This window comes from Thermobia domestica, chromosome 9 (assembly GCF_964235325.1).
Source record: "Thermobia domestica chromosome 9, izTheDome1.hap1.1, whole genome shotgun sequence".
NCBI lineage: Eukaryota > Metazoa > Arthropoda > Insecta > Zygentoma > Lepismatidae > Thermobia > Thermobia domestica.
In genome coordinates, this window is record NC_137462.1 from 115712572 (window position 1) to 115736525 (window position 23954).

The window sequence follows — 23954 nt, forward strand, 5'->3', positions numbered from 1 at the left end:
GCTTCGCTACATTATCTACGTAGTCGACAACTCCTTCTGTTTCGTTCATCTGTTCTAGTAATTTGAGGAATGGGTCAACGACAGTATTCCACATCATTGGCCTACATATTAAGCATTGTGGGCATCCTTTTGTACTAAAAGTTATTTCTTTGTGTGCTGTTTTAAAAGTTATTTTTCGATTTATGCAGTATTTAAGCATGAGTTTATATAGTAAGCTATGCGTTCCTAAGCTTTTCTGTTGTTCGCATAGTGACAGTGACTATAGATTGTCACTGTCTACTTATGTCTACATATATTTGGTATTTTTCTGTTTTCCCGTTTTTTACTAACTCCAGTAGCCTCCTAATGACGGTTTCTGTGGTTCTTCGTTAAAGTAAAGAAGTTTTAAATCCATGTGGTAAGTTACCTTCTCCTATTTTTCTGTATTTGTTTACTCTGTGTATTACCTTTTCGAATATTTTCCCAATTACCTTTAGAAGGCATATCGGTCTATGTGCTTTCGGGTCCTCTCCTTTCTTTTCAGTATTATTCTCAATTATAACCAGGTTGCCTTGTTTCCAGTTTCTTGGGATTTGTTTCTGTTCTAAGCACAGATTATAGCTTTGATAAATATGGCGCACATACTTGTACTTTTTCCTTAAATATTCTCAGTTTTATCGTGTTCGATTTTTACGTTATGGTTTGGTAAAATTTTCATCCAAGTTCTCATATATTTATGCTCTTTGTCGTCATCTGCTTGTTCATCCTGGGATATAAGTTTCTTTATTATTAGATAATTGATAGTATTTCCCATTCCTTTGTATATTCTCCATTTTCAGAGTTGATAGTGTGTTAGGTTTGTTTATTTTTTGACTGATGATTTTGTATGGTTCACTCTATGCACCTAAATCTATGTTCTCTTTTAAATAATCTTTCTAATTGTCCAGTTGTACCTCTTTAATTTTGTTTTGATATTTCTCCTTTTTTCTTCCGTTATTTCTTTAATCATCTTTGTTTTAGTTGTAAATCCCCTGTAGCTTGATAGAGTGTTGTAACTTTCGTCATTCCCATTTTTAGGTTCTGTTGCTCTCCGACCCGGAAGTTTTTTCATATTGCATTTTTATGTTGATTGAATATTTTATTGCATTTATTACTTCTTCTTCTATTTTTTTCTGCTAGTGCATCCTCATAACCATTATTTTTTATTTCTGCTAAATTTATTTTATTCCAGAATTTTACAGTTAATTCTTTAGCATTGTAAATTAGGTTATTTCTATTGTATCATTTATTTTGTTTGTTTTCACCTTTCGTTTTGAATAGAATTACATCTCGTGTGTTCATTTAAGGTTGCCATATTTAATACTTTCTAATTTCCAATTCAGTTGCACAACTGTAAAGTTGACAAGGTCGGGTCTATTATACTATCCACCTTGAGTATTCCTGAAAGTTAGTGGATGACCTTCCTCATTTATTATTACTAGTTTATTTTGTATCAGCATGTCCTCTAGCTTCCATCCTTTGTAATCAGGTATCCTATTATACCATAGTGGAGATCTGGCATTTGCTTCCATGCATATAAGAATGTTGTCATTCTTAAAAATTTCACAAATATTCGTCAAATATATTAAAAACAGTTCGATTTCTAGATTAAATTGATAATAGTATTTTACGATTTTGTAGCTGCCGATTTGTGATCTTAATTCGATAGCCACTCTCTTAAATTGGACTGTATTGAATGTCCTATAGTTCTTATTTGTGTTTATTGTTACGGGATAGAAACCAAACAGAAATCACATAGGGGTGTTTGGTTTTGCACCTGCTCTTCTTCTACATATGACATCAGCGGATCCCATTATTAGTAATTTATTGTTCATAGTATAGGGTATCTGAATTATAATTGTGTCTAATTTCCCCTTTTCGGCGAATTTCTGTATCGTCCATAACCGTAATTGACGTTCTTGCGTTTATCTGCATGATTTTTTCTTTATTCAGTATCGCCGTTTTGATTGTCAAGGATTTAAAATGTTTACGTGAATATGTGGTCATCTGACCACTCTGCTTTAGGTCAAGTACGATTCTTCCATATTGTTTAGCAAATTCCCTTTACATTTTTCCTCGTTCTTGCATTTTTCCTTTTCTTTTGTAGACAACTTCAAGTAATTTATTGGGATTTGTCATTTGCCTGAAATTCAGTTTCACCCACGTCCCTTTGGAGGTCGCAATGGATCATGGTGGCAGAGCTAGGGTTACCATCCTACAGCCAACGACGTCCAGGCACGTTCAGTACGGTTAAGGTCAAGAGCGATAGGTGGTTGCACTCCAGAAGTGTGCTATTTCCTTGTTCCCGATATTCCTACATTAGGTCGACTGTTATTGTGCGTCAGACAGAACTGAATTCATATACAGTGTACTATAAAGAACTATTTCATTGAAAGAGAGAAATTGTTTTACCACTCCTCACTCCCCCATCCCCTCCCGTCTGGCCCTCGCACAAGTTTTCAAAGAAATTTTTAAAGCAAAAATTTTGAATTTTTCTTCATTTCTTTTTCTAAAAGAAGGATAAAAGAGAAAATTCTCTCTGGGGTGAAAGTACTCTCTAGTCTATTCTCCCTACAAGTGAAGAAGAAAGATGAGGTAGAGAAACGAGAAGAGGAGGAAGGGGAGATATAAAAATCAATATTTATAAAGATGAAAGTGACTATGTTTGTGACGTAATAACTCGAACCACGCGACCAATCTCGATCAAATTTTCAACATAGATGAGGTTCGGGCCTGGGATGGGTTTTATCAAATCACTTTGACTGTGCAACTTGGGGAGAGGGGAAAATAGTTTAAAATGATCGAAAATGACCGATATAAGTGTCGAATTCTTAGTTTTATGAACAGTGGCACTTCCGATACCGGTTAAATCCAAATTCAGCCCCATAACTTGGGGGAGGGAATATATATGTATAAAATGATCGAAAATGACCGATATTAGTGTCGAATACATAGTTTCCGGGGGCGCTGAGATGAGTAGTGATACTTCCGATACCTTTTAAATCCAAACTCAGCCTTCATTGCCGTGTATGTTCAAAAGGAAATCTATTCTCCCTCTGGAACGCCTGAAGGAATTTAAATCAAATTTAGTACACATATTACGTACAATGTGGAAAAGAATACCCTGTGCAGGTAAGACCCTCCCAGCACACTTAGGAAGAGTGGGAGGGGATAATATATAAAAATGATCGAAAACGACTGATATTAGTATTGAATCCTTAGATTTTGGGGTCGCTGAGCCAAAAGATTGCACTAACGTTTTCGTTTAAGTTAAAGTTCAACCCCATTAGCACTCCTGAAAGGAATGGTGACAAAGGGCTGATTTTAGTGATGAATCCATAGTTTTCGGGATCCCAAAGTTGACTGGTAGCATCTAGGGGCGTGAGAAGTAGAAAATGTATAAAAATAATTTTAAAATGCATTAATGCTTTAAATCAACCAAAACTAAATGAAGCCAGACACTCTTCGCTTGGATGCATTCGAAAACAAGTCGCTCGCTCAATTTGATGTTGATATGAATTACCATTATATACAGTATAAATATTTTGGGACTGTCAAACTTTTCATAATAATAATAATAACAGTTAGGTGCCATCTCTCATTGTAATGTTTGAATTATTGCCCTCGTCATTAATTGTTTCTGAATGCAGCTTGTAGGCTCCAGTTGTGGCCTCGATTCTATGATGGTGCTTACAAACTTAAGCCTAGCGTAGGAAATCCCTTGTAAACTGTGCCAATTCTGTTAGGCCATTTGCTACCTTCAAAGAATTATACTGAATAGCGTAGGTAACTATTGACTTATACTTAAAGCAAGCTTGTATAAGCATCTGTTTCCAGCTATTAACTTTACAGAAGATTGAGTCGCGTATATATGTCTTTCATCCCTCATCCATGTCCACAATATCTATCGCACCGGTTTCTTTGAAGATCAGCAGGAAGTCACGAGAATGCACAACGGAATGGACTGCTGTCAAGAACATAATTAAGTGATACAGAAACCAAGTGCTCCAGCTATTAGTTCACCCTCCAAGAAGTGGAATGCGAATGTACAGATGTGTGACCCACGTGCCTCAAAAGTTACTTCGAATGGCAAAAATTAGGAAAAGAAAGTGATGGGCACACGGCTACCGTGTTCCAGAAAACTAGACCGCATCCTGCGCAACAGATTAAATCTTCGCAAGGTGTTTAAGTGCCGGGGACATTACCTAAGTGAGGCCTATCTCTGGAAGAGAAAGACCAACTCCAGACGCCTCTACGAGTGACGTCTGCCTGGTGATAAGTGGAAGTTCGCTACGCTTTATGAAGCTTGCAGGTTGATTCGGGTCTATATTTTTAATCCTCTTGATGATCTCTACTGATAGGTCTATCCCTCATCCGTTTGCCCAGCAGTTTCTAGAAGATCTTTAAAATCATTTAACTTGCAACCATGAGTGTTAATTACTTCGATTGAAGTGGTGTTTGTTTTATCGATAAGGAACAATATATAGTAGACTAGCAGAAGTGATGGTTGTGTGTTTCATGTGAATTGGATTTTCTTGTAAAACAGGTAGAAATAAGTTGTATATTATTTGGTGGCTTAAAATTTTTAATTAATCTTAAAAAGGAAAAATGACTCCGAATCTGAAAGCATTTTGAATAAACTCAAGCATTAACTTAAGAATGATTGGAAGAAATACACCTATTTAAATGTAACACATTTCATTGGACATATTCTCTCTTTTCCTTAAGAGTTATTGGATATGTTGTATTCTGGACAGGCAGAAAAGCTATGCGTGAGAGAAGTAAACTTTAAAGAGAAGATTTTACAAGTGGTATATATGTGAAATATTTTAGATACGTGTATTTTTCTTTATAGTATGTATGTCGCAGGTGTGTGAGACAGCAGAATTTCAGATTTGTGTCGCACTTTTTATTTTAAAAAAAGGATAAAGAGAGAGAGAGAGAGTTAGGATTCTATGAATCAAGAAGTGCGGAAGGAGAAACATGGTAAATGTTTCGAGGATAAGAAAACCTAAGTGTATGTGCATTTAAATGGTTTATGGCAAATTAAATCATTAATATCTATATCATTTAATATATTTCTAGGGTTTTTCAGTATAAACCAGCAAATAGAAATTTACTCAAAGTAAAGGAGGCCAGTGAGAGACAGAATCTTCTGTTTTATGGAAAGAAAAGTATCCTAGAGATTTTCTCCAAACTCCCTAAGACGAAACACGATGTATCGTCATTCTCTGTTGATCTTGTATACTTTAGTATCCCAGTAAGTAAATATTTTCGAGTGTTAACATTCTTCGTATCAGAATCTTACATACATCATTAAACATTTTGGTAGCTGAAAAGATCATTTTTTATCTCCTTAGGTGATCGTTGTTATATAACTTTAAATTAAAACATTAGTTTACATAAGTAATTAATATTCCGAAGTTCTGCATTTCACATGGCATACCGTCGTTTCAGTGACGAACTGGGAGTTTTTTTTTCTTTTTAAATTAATCACTCCTCAGTTTTCCTGGTACGATTGAAGTTTTTTTTTTTTTTTTTTTTTTTTCCAATACATCTAGTGCCATTTGAAATCCATAAAGCACATTAGAATCAGGATTGTGTTTTCTCCAGTTTCTTACATTAAAAGATTACTTGCATTTCTTGTCTTCTCCGCCGTGTAATATATAATGTCTATATTTCTTTGTCAACTCTTATAACTGAAGGAACCAATAGAAAAATCATAGCGAAATTCCGTACTAAGTAAAAGCGGCGAGAGGAAATTTTATCAGTTATTTTACACCGCCATCAAATGAATCAGTGTTGCTAATTCAATATAATGCTTTTAGTCAGTTCATTACATATTTTAAATACGTATGTAAATAAATAAATAAATTAAAAAAAAAAAGTCAGGCCAGGGAAAATAAGCTCCATTCTCTAAAACGCGCCTTAGGTAATTAGCAGATATTGTACTAGTTATCAAGATAAAATTATCTTGATACGCTTGCATACCAGATACTCTCATCTACACATTCCTGTTGAGTGTCTGATACTAACAGTACGGTTGTGAAGAATTTGTCGTCCCGCCCCGCTGAATATTGGCTCATTCGTGTTGAATGTCCGAAATACTGAAACTTCAGAGAAAGTTTAGGACTGCCTAAATATCATAGACTTATTTTGGGAAATAACTCTGACTGTGTTCTCGCTGTTATACGTGGGATTGAAGTAGTTGCCGTTTTGTGATGCTTTCCTTTTTTAGCTTTAACAAATAATAATAATAATAATAATAATAATAATAATAATAATAATAATAATAATAATAATAATAATAATAATAATAATAATAATAATAATAATAAAAGTTATTATTATTATTATTCGTTTAGTTACTATTGTTGTTTGTTTTCTGTTTTTATTTAGGCGTATTATTTTAGCTTTTTCAGGACCTCTATTTTAATTTTAATTTTATTTTTAATAATCATTTTGTTCTTCTTCCTCTTCGCGTTTTTATTCCCTTTTCTCCGTTTTAGAAGTTATGCTTTTGTTTATTCTTTTATATTGGCAGTTCTTCTACGAACGGCTTGTGCCGGCCATTAACCTCTTTGACTGGGGCAATTAGCGGGTAACATTCCCACTGAGCACCTTTACTCTTGTCTGCATTCTTATCTGACATTTATCGTATTTATTTTGTTACAACTTCCGTGCTTTAAAAACCTTGACAGAGTAAGTGTTGTTTTGTGATTACTTTAATAATACAAGTATAGAACTTTTTAAACATCCAAAGTAAACTACCCATAAATATCGGAAGTTTTAAAGAATGGCTATATCCGTCTGTTGACAGATATCAGAGCGAAAACGGTGAGATATCGAGAAGCGGTTTTTTAGAATCGTTTCAGCGTCCCAAGAATAGGTTCGATCTGATCGGTGTATTCTCTTTCAAACTGTAATTGCTAGAAATTAATAATTTCGTGTTTCAACGTTGATCGCCATAGAACAAAAACGATGACAAGCCATAGGTCATTAGCGACAAGCATTTTTTAAATTCATTCAGCTTCTGAAGAAAAGATAGCATCTCTTCTAAAACCAGAAGTAATAGAAATGTACTAGTTCTTCCGTTTCCAATATTTATTTCCACATAACAGAAATGGTAAGGGATAGCGACAAGCAGTTTTTGGAATTGATTCTGCTTCAGCGCTAGAAGTTAACAATTTTCCGTTTCAACGTTGATCGCTTTAGAACAGAAACTGAGACAAGCGGTCTTTGGAAATCGGTTTAGCGTCCTATGAATATATTTCATTTTCTTCATTAAACCTCTTCAAACTGAAATTGTAGTAATTAACCACTTCCGATATCAATCTTAATAACTAGAAAGCAAAAATGATAGTAGATACCAACAAGCAATATTTTGGAATCTATTCAGGGTCTGAAGCAAGGATACTGTTTTTATCTGCATCCTTTCTAAAACTAAAAGTTGTAGAATTTTACTACTACTTCCAGTTTGTTTTCATCTCCATAGAGCAAAAACAGTAAGAGATAGTGAGTATTGGCTGTTTGTTATGGATTCAGTGTCCGAGGAGTAGGTTCTATCTTTGATCTTATCACCCAGTTACAACGAGAAGTTATAGATGTATTCAGGGGTAAAAGTGGTTCTTAAAAAATAAGAGAATGAATGACGTTACGCCATCCCCCGTGACTATCTTTGCCCATTGTAAGTTTCTTAGAAAATGGGGGGACGCCACATATATTTACTGGAAGTCCCCCGTGTTCCCCCTCACTTTTACCTCCTGGATGTACTACTTCGAGCTTCAGTATTAAGTTCATATTGGAAGCGTAGTGTAGTTTCTTACTGTGAAACAAAACTAACTTGTTTGTCTTCTTTTCTTTACTTGAATTGAATTTTATTTTTGTTTAGTTTTGTTTTTTCATAATGTTACATTGTGTTTTGCAGGACAACTTTATTTTCCTGAGTGTTGCTGGTTTGTTCCGTGAAATCGAAGCACCTGGAACACCAGTCAGGTCATTCAGCCGAGTGTTCGTTATTACACGTGTTAACGACTCCTTCTGCATCGTTAATGAACAATTATTCATAACAGAAGCAACTGCGGAACAAATAAAGGTAACATGCAGTGAAACTTATTCCTAAAAAGTTATTGCAGAACAAAAGAATTGATAGAATCTTTTACAATTTCCTGTTCTGAAAATAAGAATGTTAGTTTGGCCAGTAAAACATTGTGCAACCTTTGTCTATTTCAAGTGCTAATTTTTCATAGTATACTTTGTATTATGATAAATACAAGAGTAATGGCTTTCCATATATTCCTTAATTTGTTATAAAATTTCTGCCATTATAAGGTACATCACCCCGGAATTACTACTCATATCTAATCTATGACTGTTTTCGTAATAAAATATGAATTATTAAGTATATGGTTAGTTCCCTGTATCATGTATGTTACAGTCACGAAAGTGTATCACGAATGTTCCAATCTTCATTCTTACAAAGTGAACTCATAGTAGACTTAGAAGGACATAAGAGATGTAATCAAAAAGTACAGTGAATTATTTTATTGGAAAGTAATAAGCTTACATCAAATATGAATCAGTCTTCTACAAAGTACTCCCTTTGGCTTGCGATGCACCTATTCCAACGTCTATTCCAAGATTGGAAGCACTTCTGGAAGTTTTCTTTCTGCAAGATCTTCAGCTGCGCCGTTATGGCCGTATCAGTGCCGAAAATGGTGTCAAAATATCTTCTTTTTAGCGTGGTTTTGATTTTAGGAAAAAGCAAGAAGTTGCATGGTGCTGCATCCGGAGGGTACGGCGGATTTGGACATACATAAATAATTTTTTCGACCTTAAACTTCAGTTTGTCAGTCAAAAATCGGGGAATGAATTTCACATTCGCTCTTCTCATTTGCAAATCGGCGGTTAAAACGCTGTGCACATACCCGTACGAAATGTTGAGCTCTTCAGAAAGCTCTCGAATAGTCATTCCTTGTTTGATGGAATCATTTCTGCTACCTTTTGCACCTTTTCATCTGTTTTTGTCGTCGAAGGACGTCCTGATCTTTGCCCCTCTTCAACCGACTTATTGCTGCTATTAAATCACTCATACCACTTGTAGTCTTCAATGTCATCACTTCTTCGCCATATACTGATTTTAACCAGGGTGAAAAAAAAAAAACATGATTTTTTTTAAAAAAATCATTTTTGTTTTTTTTTATTTAAATCGATTTTTTTGATTTAAATCAAATCTTTCTCCTCGTATAACACAAGTCGCGAACTGAAGAAAAAGCATTAGGAATTAGTATTACATGCTAATTATTTAAGTGAAACTATTGGGGTTGAATTTTGAATTATCCCCAATGGTTAATATATATCAATCCCAAACAATGTTTCTTAACCCTTTTAAATTATAGCTCTTTTTAAAGGTAAATTATAGACTTTCAGTGAAGCAGTTACAGCATCATCCCTATTTATCCTAGGATCATGGTACATACATCACTCTCTTAAGAATAGAACAGCTTTTGAAACGGTAACATTCACATTTCCCTATCATGTCCCTAAAGCGGGAAATCTTTAGAGTAATCGGCATTTTTTTTTTTTAAATTTTGATCTCTGGATTCCCCTGTGTTACCGCACAGATGTCAAAATCAACTGGGAAATACTAAGGGGTGTACTAAATGTGTATACAAAATTTCAAGCTTTTATCTTGAGTAGTAAGGGTGAGGAAACTATTTAACAATGAGCTAAGAACATTCCCACAATTCTCCAGATGACCCGGGTGTTATATAAAACATTCCTCGGACATCCCTATTTATCCTAGGATCATGATTTGCACCATTATTCTCTTCAAAATAAAACAAATTTTCAAACGGTACCCTTCAAATGTCTCCATCATGTATCTGGGGCGGGTAAATCACGAAAAAAGGAATTTTCTGTTTATTTTTTTTATTTTTATTTTATTTTATTTTATTTTTTTATTTATTTATTTTTTATTTTTTTTTTTTTTACCTCTGTAAACCCCTCTTCCTGTTTTAAGGCAGAGATCTGAAACCCAAATCTGAAAAATACTGAGGGATGCACTGAGTAAATGTGCAAAATTTCAATCTTGTAGGTGCAAAAGTAAGCCCGCGAAAAATAATATTCCCCAAATACCCCAGATTCCCATATAAAACAGGATCTCAGGTAACAGTTTCCTGAGACATCCCTATTTATCCTAGGAGCATAGTACGTACATCATTTTCTTCAGAATAGAACAGCCTTTCAAACGGTACCATTCATATGTCTCCATCTGAGGCGGGAAAATCACGAAAAAAGCTTTTTTTTTTGTTAAAAATATCCTTTTTTAAACATTTTTGCCCCTCTGGACCCCGCTGTTTCCACGCAGAGATCTGAAAACATCTTAAAATTATTAAGGGGTGCACTGAACGAGTGTGCAAAATTTCAGCCTTCTGAATGCAAAATGTAACCCGCCAAAAAATAATAACAATACGCATAACAAAAAATATCTTTTTTAAATTTATGACGTCATCACACACTATGCCTCAACGCAGAAAGGCGTGAAAGCATATGTAACGTGTTCTAAAATGCCTCCAATCTTGAAGAAAACGAAGTAAAAAGCCTTATTGGTACTTTTTTAATTGAACAGTGAAGATTTTACCCTATCACCTAAAAATAGGTGATGTAATTTAAAAGGTTAAGCATTAAGGAAAAAGTACAGCAACGTTTATCAAAAAGACACTTTTTTTCACAAAAGTTACTGATATTTGGCAGGGGCCTATTTTTAAAAACTCAAAACTAGCTTGCGGCATGAAATACATAAATTTCGCCCAAAGTTATAAAATAAAAAGAATAAAAATAAAAAAATGGAGAGGGGATAGGACCCCTCTAAATACGCCCTATTATCTGGGAACAAGCAAACACACACGCACAAAAATTTCCGTTGGAATAGTTAATGATTTTAAAGCCCAAACCCAATGTTACGAAAAGAAGGAAGAAGGATTGCTCTGTTACCTGTTCAAAACGGGATTTTCCCTAATCATCCTTTGCATGACACTTGTTTTCATACTATACTGTACATTGGAGTCTCATTGTATTATGATTATTAACTTCCATAATCGAAATAACAGAACAGAAACGGGATTTTACTTATTTTCACTTTAAATTAGTTTATTTAGAAATTCGATTTAAATCAACGATTTCTATTTAAAAAATCAAGTGATTTAAATCGTGATTTAAATCAATCCACCCTGATTTTAACATTTTCTGTGCTTCTTTGGCACTTTTTTTTCAGCGTAAAAACAAAACTTAATATTGACGCGTTGCTCGCAATCCACGATGCGTGACAGACACTCGTAACACATCTTCACTGTTCTGCCTCTGGATTCCAACTGACATGTCACAACTTGTTCAAACTCGACATTGACTGCCTTAAAAGTTCAGGCTACCGGACTTACTAGTTGAGAACAAAACGTCGATAGGTTGTGCTGTGCAACTACATTCACCGTACTTTTTTATCACACCTCGTATCAGTGAGACTGGACTGAAAATGTTTGGACATATTTATGCGTGTTTAAAGAACATAAATGTTCATAGCAACTTACTGAATCCTGGTTCTGTCGAGTTTTCCCCCACCACCTTCGAACATCGATATGTCACCTAAGACGTACCTGGAAGATCGAAAATAGTCTTCATCAGCATCGACAACCTTCTGCCTACGTTCTGGAAGGGCATGGATTCCGTCGCGGTAGAATTTGGTGGACCGTGAAACAAAAAAGATATCAAGTGCATTTTGCACCTCTATTAGGGATTTGAACTGGCGTCCTCTAAAGTTATTATCCAAGGAATGGAACAGATGATAGTCGCACGGTGCAATGTCTGCAGAGTATGGTGGATGCAATAGTGTTTTCCATCTTAGGTGTAGAATGGTATCCCGGGTCATCCTAACCACGTTAGACTTAGCGTTGTCCTGTAACAGGAGGACCCCTTTGAGATTCAGAAGTGCTGGCTCCCAAGTTTTGAGTTTTTCTTGAACGCGGCTCAACTGCTGACAGCACACATTGCATTGATACTCTGACCAGCTGGTTGCAGTTCCCGATGCATAATGCTGCGAGCAGTCCAGACACACAAAGGAACCTCCTTCATGTGCAGTGCTGGTTTCGGCTGTTTTGGAACCGGTTCATGGGATGCTAACTAATGATGACAGCGCCGTGGAGCTTCGTACAGGACTCACTTTCCATCACATGTCAACACTCTATCCAGAAATGACTGCTTCCTCAGACGAGACAGCAAAGAAACACAGGTGTCTGCTCGTGTTGCCTTCTGGCCCGGAGTCAAATTATGGGGGTCCCATCGACCCAACTTGTAATGCTTCCCAAGTTGGTGGAGATGCTGCTAAATGGTTTCTCTACTCACACTGAATTGTAGTCCTAGTTCTTCACATGCCTGGCCACTGTTCGCCTCAATTGCTGCCTAAAGCTCTTCATTTTGTATATGTGTTGGTCTTCCGACACGTGGTGTGTCTTCAAGCGTTTCGTTACCGCCCTTAAACTTGTTAAACCACCGCTGCACTGTCCGCGTAGTCACGACACCCTGACCAAAGGCTTGGCATATTTTCCGACCCGCTGCAGTGGCGTTGTACCCCAGTTTGAACTTGTATAGCATACACGCGCTTATGACGCTCTGTGCAGGTCCCATGTTCACTCTGTCCTTATGCGAGTTCACGGTGTAACTGAACTGCCACAACCAGATAATATGTTGGATATACCCACACCAACAACTGACCACCTTATCTCCATTCTCATTCAACTTACGGTGTGAGGGCCAATGGAACACAGACCTGCACTAAAAGCGACAGAACTTTCGTGGTTACCTTTTTAATTATTATGATTACGAATATGGGTTCGCAATTTACTGATGGAGATTAGAGCAAGTAGAGTGATGAATTGATTATCAGCTATGTAGTTGCAATATGCCAATCCTCAAAGCATTCTATACAAGATCTGGCGTACGAAATTCAATTAAGCAAAAATATGTGACTAGATCAGATCTGAAATAGAATGTTTAACATACTTGCTCGTGGCATATCCGCATGCATACGAGTATGTTCATAAGTAACTATGACATTCTTATTTCAATATGGTTGATTACTATTACCAGGCTATGATGGAGTTGAATCATTACATGATCCATCGTCTTTCGTTGTGTTTCAAATATGAATTGCATTATCATCATTTAGACTTCCTTTCAAAAACACAAACAAACTGTTTGCTAAGCAAAACAATATATTCACATAAAAAAACTACATACGTGTTACAGTTTCGCCAACTAACACTTTGGCTTCATCAGACACTATCTGTGATTTTGTACTGAACTACCTCTTGTTAATGAGCTGCAAGTGTTTCCCTTGGAGCAAAAGATGTTTTGAGAAAATCTTAAGGAAATTCATATCTCAAAATCTCCGCTACCTTTCGACCTTTCGACAGCCAATAGTTGACAATTGAGATGGTTAGCTTTAACCTTGAGAATTTTCGGGAATTATAAAGCTCCCCACTGATGAAAGGAGCCGATATAGCTAATGGTTTTACCAAAACAGACGGGGTAAACAAATACGTACAAACATTTTCTGAATTCCTATGCGTGCTTTTTCTTATTCACATCTTCCTTCACCACCCCTTTATCAGGGTAGTGTTCTACTATTGACCTCCAAGAACAAATCATGGGAATCCATGTGTCTTCAGGCACAAATACAGAACAGCTGCCTCTCATGTGGGAATGTGAAAAGAGTTAAGAAAAATAACAAAACGGTATATTGCATGGCCAAGATACGCAGGTAAATTATCATTATTATCATAGGGTAGACCTTGCCTCAATGCGGCCAACTTCCAAGATGGGCAGGTGGCCAACTTACAAAGTATGTAATAAATAACGAATGTCTTATAGGAAAATGCAGGTTCAAGACGATCCAGGCCAAGATGAGCAGGTGGCCAAGTTGACAGGTTTCACTGTATAAGCTTTTTTTGCGGCGCCTGCCTTGAAACATTCAAGTCCTGTTATTGGAAAATGGTGAAAGAAGTCTCATCAGACCAAATTACGTTTCCAATCATCAGCGGTCCACATTAGATGTTCTTGATACTGTTTCCTTGCACCAAATCGTTAGTGGTGAAAAGCGGTTTAAAAATTGCAATTTGACCGTGAGCGTTCAGGCTATACAACTCGCATTGGATTGCAAATATCACAATAAGCTGTTCCAGTTGCTGATTGAGTCCGTAATCACTTTTGCCGCGTTCGCTGCACAGTACATAATGACAATCATCTTCAATGCTTGGCTATCCCTATCACTGTGCCTCTTCTGACCACTAGTACTCTTCGCCGATGTTGTTTTATAATGTGTTCTACAGGGCATCATCTCCTTGGACACTGTTCATCGTGACACGTCATGCACACTGGCCACCCAAAATAAACTTGAAGCAAGTAACAACACATCCAGAAGTTGTTCCATTTTAAACTCAAAGAGGTCTACCATTTTGAAACACTATCTTCTTCCCGCTTCAACACACCTCTACGTGCTACTCTGTCTGGCGTACTTATATGATTACCTAACACCATTAACAACGGCTAGGTGCTGCACATGCATCCTCAGCATTACTATATAACACATCCTTTGAATTGATTTGTTTTAAAATCATTCCATGTTCTAAGTCAATGGATGTTTAGTGTATCGAATGGATAGAACTGCGCGATCTTGTCTACAACTTGTATCTCTAACCCAAGCTCTTTTCGTTGTTTGTTGTCTTGAATTGTAATCATACTTCGCCATATTTTAATTCGGTTTCTGTATTTATCTTGAATTGAATTAATTTAATCATCTAACCTAACTGTGATCGAATATACCGTTCTAAGTCGTAAATTGAAGACTCGCTGTAGAAAACAATGTAAGCGCCAAAAACAGTAGTTATTGTGTCAGTAGAGACAAAGGATAGTAAATTGTGCCCTAGCGTCACAAAATAGAAAATACTATTGCTTAGAAATACAACCTAGCATTATAACCAAGTATGAAAATCTAAATAAGGCATAAACGTATTTAAAAAATAAAATAAGTGAAACAATTTCAAGGTGGCTCTTACATTGGTTTCTACAGCGAGTCTTCAATTATGTTGTCGAAGTGGAATAACGGTATTGCCTGTATTGTATCTGTATTGTTTCGAATATAAGTTGTATCTACATTTTTTCTGTAATGTTTGGTCTGAACAGACAGAAAACAGAAAGAGCAACTTAAATTGTTTATGTGTTATTAAATATGTAAGGTGGATATCTTTAATACTAATGGATTACTTTCTAAGCTGAAAACTTCCAGTTATTATCAAGAATGTATATTATTTTGTGTACATATACATACCAATATCTCCTTTGAATTGCTTTTAAAGCATTGAAAAAAATAAAAAATAAAAGTAGTTATCAACTTTTTTTTCGTACGTTATGACGAACGAATTTCGTTTACTTCAGTGTAGTTTTAGTACTGACGTGATTGAGTGAAACCATCCGTGTTCTTTGTACATATAAAATTTCTTCATTGTTGGTATATATCAGAATAATAATAATAATAATCACAATCATATGTATTCTGCCATTATTGGCAGACCACTTGCCGCAATTGAAAAGCGTCAAGCACCATGGTTTTCAGCTAATTCTTCACATACGATATTTCTGTTTTGAACCGTCCATCAGCTATAGCATCCTTTGCTCCCTTCCTCTCTTTCCTGTTATCATACTCTCAAGCATGCTGATGAAGTTCCTTCTCAACCAATGTCCCAACTAGTTTCTCTTCCTCTTTTCAATTACATTTAAAATTGTCCTTTTCGCTCCCACTTCTTTTAACACCTCATTTGTTTTCCTCTTGACCCAGCTTACTCTCTCCATTCCTCTCCACGTCCACAATTTGAAGGTTTAGTAATAATTAGTGTAGTGTTTATATTTTATAAAATATATTATAGTTATTCTCGTCGATAAGGTGGCTTTAAACAGTAACAAAGAGTTCAAGGATCAGTACATATAAAGTTAGTTTGTTCGTTATTTACAACGTTTATTATACTTCAACTGAAAAGAAAATCTCATTATTTCTTCAAGAGACTTAAAAATTTACGTATCTCAAGTACTTCATCCACTTACCCGCATAAAGGACATCCTTCAGCATTTGATTTTAAATATGTATTAAGTAGGTAGACTTTAATGCTTCTCAATATACAGGATGTTTAAAAACAACACCGACAACGTTTGGGAGGTGATTCCTGACGCCAAGATACGACGAAAAAAATAGACCAACCTGGGTGCACAAATGTTTCCTTTCGGAACTATAGGCTGCCGAAAACGTGAAAAAATTAACTTTAAAGGTCCTTAGCTCCAAAACTATGGGACCTACCATAGTCGGGTCAAGATTTCGTTTAGGAACTAAATACATACCCTGTCCCAATATCCATGTTTCAGAATCCTGCAGTACTTCCGCAATAATTTTTATAGAGGTAGTTAGTGAGTACTTCAAATTATGTGCTCGTAGCAAAACTTGCTCTATAAAATTTTTTTGCGTGAGTACCTTAGGATTCTGAGACATGTATTTTTGGACAGCGCACATATTAGTTCCTAAGTGAAGTCTTGGCCCGACTATGGTAGGTCCCATAGTTTTGGAGCTATGGACCTTCAGAGTTCATTTTTTCATGTTTTCGACAGCCTGTAACTCCAAAAGGAAGCACTTGTGCACCCAGGTTGATCTGTACTTTTCATCTTATCTTGGCGTCAGGAATCACCTGCCAAACGTTTCGATGTTTTTTTGAAACACCCTGTAGAGAAAAAGAAAAATCTAATTTTATATTTTTATAAGTGAATAAGTATAAAATGGTTTCTAGTGTGATTAGAAAAAATGAAAAAAAAAAAAATGTTAGTTTAATTTTTATAATAAGTAGCTAATACCTTCCCTAATATTTTATGCATAGTTTTCGAAACGTGAAGTGATGTTTCTTATTAACCTGTTTTAGCTAATACCTGACAAAAATTGTTGCATTCTTAGGTATCCAGTGGGAAGTCTGGGCCGAAAATGCCTATTGAATTAGATGAGAAAGAAACCGGCAGCAAAACGCCAGAAAGTTGGCTTTATGATTATACCAGGTACCTGATGATTGAAACTATTGCTCACTTGACAAATATGAGAAGAGATTGGTCACTCAAGTAAGTCTTATAGTTGAGCAATTAGATTTGTCAGATAGAATTTACTAAGTAACAAGAGTAAAACGCACTATATGTAAACGCAAGCGATATATTGCAAACTTTACAGTATATCGTAAAATGGAATCTCAAATGGATTTTAATCCCTCATAAAATGTGAATTTACTGTAATTTGTGATTCTTTTCTTTTTTCTCTCTTTTTTTTTTCCAAAAATAAAATTGTAAGAAAAATAGCTAAGTAAAACTATCTGCATTCGGGTACACGCTTCAAACTTAATTCGATACCGGTACCGATTATAACGCGGAAAACAAGACTTCAGCAATTCATAGACTAAGTAAAAATTTTGTTCTTGTGTTTCTCGTTCGATAATTTGAAAATCCTTCACCATAATTATTAATATGTTGATTCGTACAAAATCAAAACTACGAACTTCAGTACGAGAAGGACTGACTTTTTGGTACTAAAGATTCTGCACCAGCGAGAGAAGAAACTTTGGGTTTGACGCATATCTCATCCAGATTGCTTTTCTTCCTCCAAGCTTAACCCGAAAAATTCAGTCATCATAGAATAGCAAAATATTCGTAGGGGACAACCCTCACAATCGAAAAGACTGAAGTTTGTTTCCGAAGGAACCAGCGAGAATAAGACGGGAGTCCTCGCCTATATTCTTCGCATGGACACGTCTCGTGATCGATACTTGAGGATTAAAACTAATGAAAAAGTGAAGTGTAGTGTGTGTATTTAGTATAGAAGTACAAAATTCAGCTACGAACTCAGCATCCTAGAATACACGTGAGTAAATGCATTCCTGTACTTAATCTCAGAGCTATTACCTTAGTATAATGTTCACGTCACGTCTTAGAGTAATCATAAATTTGATTTTCCGAAGGGGAAAAATTTATCGTGTGAGATTTAGCTCAATTTTAGCCTCAAAACTATCTGTAACTATCAAAAGTTAACCTTCCGTTTCGCACACTTTAGTCTTGTTGAAGATAGTTTAGCTTAAAATTTTTGCAAACTGTATGTTCAGGTTTTAATTCAAATATTGAGTGTGTAATCCTTTACTTTGGCTCTGACACTCAAGCGGAAACGAAACTTCCGCATAACCTCTCACCGGGAGCAAGAAGCAAATCGAGGCTGCCCAGTATTGTGCTGTGAGAAGCCATTCTGAGCACCACCAACACATGTAAGAGATATCATACTTGAAGAGAAAGGTCCGTTGAAGTAACATTGTATTTCCTGTAAATACATGCTCTGTCTTGGTCATGCCGAGTGACGAAGAACGATAGTTTCGAACAGGGTAGGCCGAATGTTATAATAGTATATCACTTTGATTACTTTCAAATTAATGGATCAGTTTTTTTTTTTTTTTTTCATAACATTCTGTTACTTTTTAAAAGCCGGATCCATGGCTCAGTTCTGTAGCAATTTAAGCTAACGCACTAAGTCTGTTTGTCGTTATTCATTACATTCCTCCGGAATTTTTTAATTCTCTTCAGGACACCATGGCTGTCTCACATAGTGCTGTAGTAACTGGAATAATTACGCGCATGTAACAAGTGAAGACATTCTGTGTACTCTTCTCGCAGACCATTTGATATGATGTATTGAAGTAAATTAATAGGTTTGTGACATTTCAACATGGTAGATGACTGTCAGTTCATTTCGCAGTTAAATTTCCTAAATTATTTTTTTAAATTTCTTCCTCTTGTAATTATGAGTCTGTTCACAATCAAGTAGTTCTACAAATTCCAAAGGGAACAAATCATGAAAACTTATCATCTGAACTGTAAGTGTATCCAAAATTTAATAGCAGAGTACTTTTAAGCGTTTTCCTTATCGCTGAACTGCAACGAATTAGTGTCTTAACAATTCATGCACAGTCTCTTCTGAACCCAGACGATGCTTGTATGACTCCTTTGCGGCACTCCGTGACATCAGAAGTATATTTTCTTTTGCAAAGTAAACAGATATTCGGTAGACATAAATATTTTACTACAGAAACACAACAAAAGACAAATTTACATGAATTTAAACGTAGTTTTAGACCACCGGCAGCACTTACTGGATCCGGATCCCAATTTTCATAATTAGATCCACACATGTGACACATAGCTGATTTTAGTTCACCGTAATGCGTTTTAATTGTTTCAACTGAGCGCGACCGGGTGGGGAAGATAAAAACCCTATTCTCTCAGTAGCTCAGTTCTATTTATTGACCTTTCAAATAACGAATTGATCCCAGCAAGGGCGCCGATTTCTCTGTAATTTCAGGGGGGGGGGGACCTATTTAGATGTGTGTTTGGTTGTAAACAAGGGTCTAAGAGGGCATATATGAGGATTTTAAGACGAATTCAAATTATGCCAAATATTGTATATTCATATTAAAAAAAAAAAAAAAAAAACATAGATAAAAAGTATATATTCATAAGAACACATGGGGGCCCAGATGAGCATTACCCCCCCCCAGGATCAGCGACCTTGGATCCTAGTAAAGTTGCAAATAAACGTTTTTTTTTTTTTTTTTCACCGTGTGTGTGTGTTTGTAACACCAAGTTCAGCATATGGCGTAACAACCTATAAACAATGCAGACGGGCATTCACGTAATAGTGCACACCTCCTTTTGAAGTAGCCATTACAGACGCGTCGTCTTACGTTTGATACACAAGTTTTTCTCTGCATGGAGCTAAATCACTACAGTGATTTCTGACATTTCTTGTAGATTTGTCACGTGACACACCAAAGAACCTTTTGAATCTTTCTCATATTTGATCATTCAGACATACTACACTATCATACTTATGTGCGTTTTACGAGAAACATCTGTTGTTTCATCTACTTGTACTGAAACAAATTCTGGTCGTTAGTTAATTATATTGTTCAAAACAATTGACTCGCATTCAATCAAGTCATTTTGTATATCACTTGATGCCCCTTTAAAAGCAAAATCAGACTTTAAATGTTTTCTCATAAACTGTTCTTTATATGCTAACAATTCCAGTAACTCCAAATTCTCGTTATCGGATTCAACGTTCTCAAAATGTCCTCGGAAAGACAATGCCCGTTTACCGAGAAAACAAAGAATTCTATTTATACGACACAATTTTTCTATTAGCGACTTTGCCATCATGTTTTAGCGTTTGTAGGTGCACAGCACACAGGTCTTGGGTTCGGTCTAGCAAATAATAATTTTCATCGATTTTTTAAATGTATTTCAGGTCCTTGGTATTTTGTTGCTTTATATTCGATTTTTTTTCAAGGAAACAATTCCTACTTTTATCCATTCTGCTTCACCACAATAAGGCTATAAAAACAATAAATCTTTTTGTTCCATCCAGCCACTTACAAGTAGTAGACATAGAGACTGAAATACCTGGTAGAAAGTCATAATTATTATTTAGCAAGGTGTTGGGGTGCTTTTGGCGGCAAGTACAGCAGCAGCATGACTTGGGAAGGATTGATAAAGGTCATGTACCGTTAGCAGAGGGATTTTTGGCGATTTCTCTTGAAGCACAGTGACAAGTTCCAGCACGTGCATGTGGTGGATGGAAACGTTTTCTCACTTGATCCTCTAACAAACACCATACAGGCTCAATAACGTTGAGATCTGGCAATTGAGCGGGCCATGGCAGGTGCCCAACCTCACTGTCAAGCTCATCGAACTACTCTGTGACAAGTTTAGCACTGTGAATGGGGCATTTTTCATTCTGGAACACTACACCACCGTCCGAGAAGAATGTTCGATCCATAGGGTGTAAAATGGTCCTATAGTCCTCGGCACGGACACGACCCTCTAAAACAATTAGGGGTCCCAAAATCTGCCACGATATTTCACCGCAAAACATCATAGATCAGTTTGCATGTTTGACTGTGGGTACCAAGGAGCCTATGTTGTATGCGTCAAAGGAGCTTCTCCAGACGAACAGTCCCTGTTGTTTGGAAAACAGCGTAACTGGACTCATTCGAGAATATAACACGTTTTAGGTAACCCAAAGTCCAGGTTTTATGATTTTGATACTACTGAACCTGCTTGACGGCATTTGTGCTACAGATAAAAGGTTTCGGCTCCCAACTCTGCCATGGATATTGGCCTCATGCAAGTACCGACGGATTGTTTTCGTGCACACAGGTTCTGTGAGATGTGTATTCACTTCTGCGATGATTGCCGATTCGGTGGATTTCCGTTTTCGTACAACAATCCTAGTCAGTGTCCTGACGTCTCTTTCAGACAACTTTCGTTTTTCCCTGCAGTTACTCCTCCTAGATGTGGTTCGTCCATCCTGTTCATATGCACATATCACCCAGGATACTGTAGCTTGTAAGACGTCACAAAGTGTTGCAGTTCTGGACACAGATGCACCTGCTAGACGCGTCCCTGCTATGTGCCCTCTTTTGAAATCGGGTATCACCCCCGCCCCTCCGATTATACCGTTCTACACACACAATTTGACGCTCACGATGAACCTCTTCTACTAGAGTGAAACCAAGGACCCGCACATGTGACCCATTGTTCAAAAGTACGATATAAACTACCAGATGGATCTGGGAATCCCCGTGAATATTCCCATAGGAACTGTTTGCCCATAAGTTTCAGTTTCAATGTGTACTACCTGCGTATTTATCATACCAATTCATGCAGAATTTTGTTACATTCTTACGGTCTGTTTGTTCTCTCTTCATTACTGGCTTAGTCTTCGTTTCTTAATAACATATTAATTTCCAAAAGACCACTGCGATAGGGGATTGTTTAATAGTAATTCTATTAAATTCATATTCTCCGACCGCTCAGGCATTTTCCCTCGTTCACTTTTACAAATGTAAGAAAAATTGTCATTGACGATATCTCAAAAATACACACTCCTCCACACCATGAGTTTAATTTTTCATGTGGGTTTGCGTCAATGCAACGCACAAAGCGGGTTTTAGTTTGCGATAATAGGTGTGACGCTTACAACTGGTTCTTCTAGCTTTTGCATTACGTTGCGGTCCGCAAAATTAAGCAAAGTTAGTGTGGAATGAGGTCCCATTTGCTCTTGCTCTTTAATTGCTTGACATATCGCATCGAAGTCGAAGGACTCGAAACAAACGCTGTATACATATGTAGAAACGAAAGTCGATAAGCGCTGAGGCCGGTCCCTCTCACAGGTTATCACTAATGTCCGGCTTTGTATGTAATTACATATTTTTTCCTTCATATGTAGGTTCGTCAAATCCTTAAATGTTTGTGATTCACACCTGTAGGATGCTTCAACTCAAGTTTCATATTACATATTTTGACCAATATTACATATTTCTATGGTTTCTACATATTTTTACATAAAACAGTCTTAAAATTTTGCGTTTACTGAAATTTTAATTAAATTAAAAAAATAAGCTCTCCAACTGTGCAAGGCTTGCATCTAGATTCTATTTTGTCATGTCTGTCTATTCGTTTCTTTACCGACAGAGAAATATCTCTCTTTTTCTTTATTTGTCAAACCATGTTTCGCAGAATTTTCGCCGATAAAAAAGAAATATAAGAAGAAACAAGTAAAAATCCTCCCTCCGGGGTACATTAGCATTGCCCTTTATTCTCAACTCTGGAGGAAGACAGATCACATGCCTGACAGGCGACTGGCCAAGAAATTCCTAAAATGAAGTCTATATGATTGTTATCGGAGGTCGGACGAGAAAAAAAGATGAAAGCAAATCGTGCAATTCAAGTTAAAACTGTATGCTAGTGTGCTTCGAGGAATTTACTGCAAGAGTTCGTTCCAAGAAGCTGAGGACAATGGCAATATCATAGCAGGTAACCTAAGCTTTCAAAGAACTTCGCTTGTTCAACTGAATGACAAGAGGACAGTACTCTAGTATTGCAGTTGCAAAACGCACGTGTTCTGTATTGGCCGTCGAAGTTAGAAATGGCTCCGGTTGCCTCAAGTTTATCCGCGAAATTGCGGTCGTGGGTAACTATCGATGATGCGTTTACTACGGACGGTAAAGTGGTGTTGTGCCAAGTGTGAGATAAAAATTGGGTGTTCAATGAAATCTCAGTTATGACATGTACGAAGTGCACTCCATGAAAGAAATAAAAATTTGCTAACTGCAAAAAAACAAGTACTCTTGACACAAATGCATCAAGATACTTCAGTGAGTGAGTTTTTCAGACTTGTGCCAAGCAATGATAGCAGCAAACATTCCTTGGAACAAAGTTCAAGTGCCAAAATACCGTGCTTTTCTGGAGAAGTACTGCGGGCGTCGAATTCCTGACGAGTCCACTCTTAGAAAGTGTTATCTCAAAGTTTGTTATAGGGAAGCTATAGATACCATTAGGGCAGAAATATGTAGTTCATATATATATTTGGATTTCTGTGGACGAAACAACAGACGTTTTGGGACGTTATGTAGCAAATTTAGTGATTGGAAAGTTAAGTGAAGATGCTCCATCTAAATCCTATCTTATTGCGAGTAAATTGCTGGAACGCACGAATCATTCCACGATTGCTCGCTTTGTAAACGATGGTTTTAAAGTGTTGTGGCCGGGAGGAGTTCAGGAAGAAAAAGTCCTTGTTCTCTATACAGACAGTGCAGCGTACATGTTAAAAGCGGCTAGAGCACTTACAGTTTTTTACTCTCACTTAATTCATTTCACCTGTATGGCCCATGCTCTTCAGCGTGTTGCAGAAGGTGAGAGACAACTTTTGCGAAGTAAATCAACTAGTTTCTTCCACGAAAAAATGTTTGTTAAGGCGCCACAAC

At 36.6% G+C, this 23954-nt stretch overlaps 1 protein-coding gene across 2 annotated transcripts in view; it reads left to right on the forward strand.

Annotated features, from left to right (window-relative positions):
* Positions 1-23954, forward strand: part of LOC145694952 (nuclear RNA export factor 1-like) — a 144677-nt gene that overhangs the window by 118314 nt on the left and 2409 nt on the right. For both annotated transcript variants that reach the window (XM_081771755.1, XM_081771753.1), the window contains exons 11-13: positions 5104-5278; positions 7946-8113; positions 17060-17217. In XM_081771755.1, coding sequence (XP_081627881.1) covers positions 5104-5278; positions 7946-8113; positions 17060-17217 — 501 coding nt within the window. The remainder of the gene's footprint in view (positions 1-5103; positions 5279-7945; positions 8114-17059; positions 17218-23954) is intronic.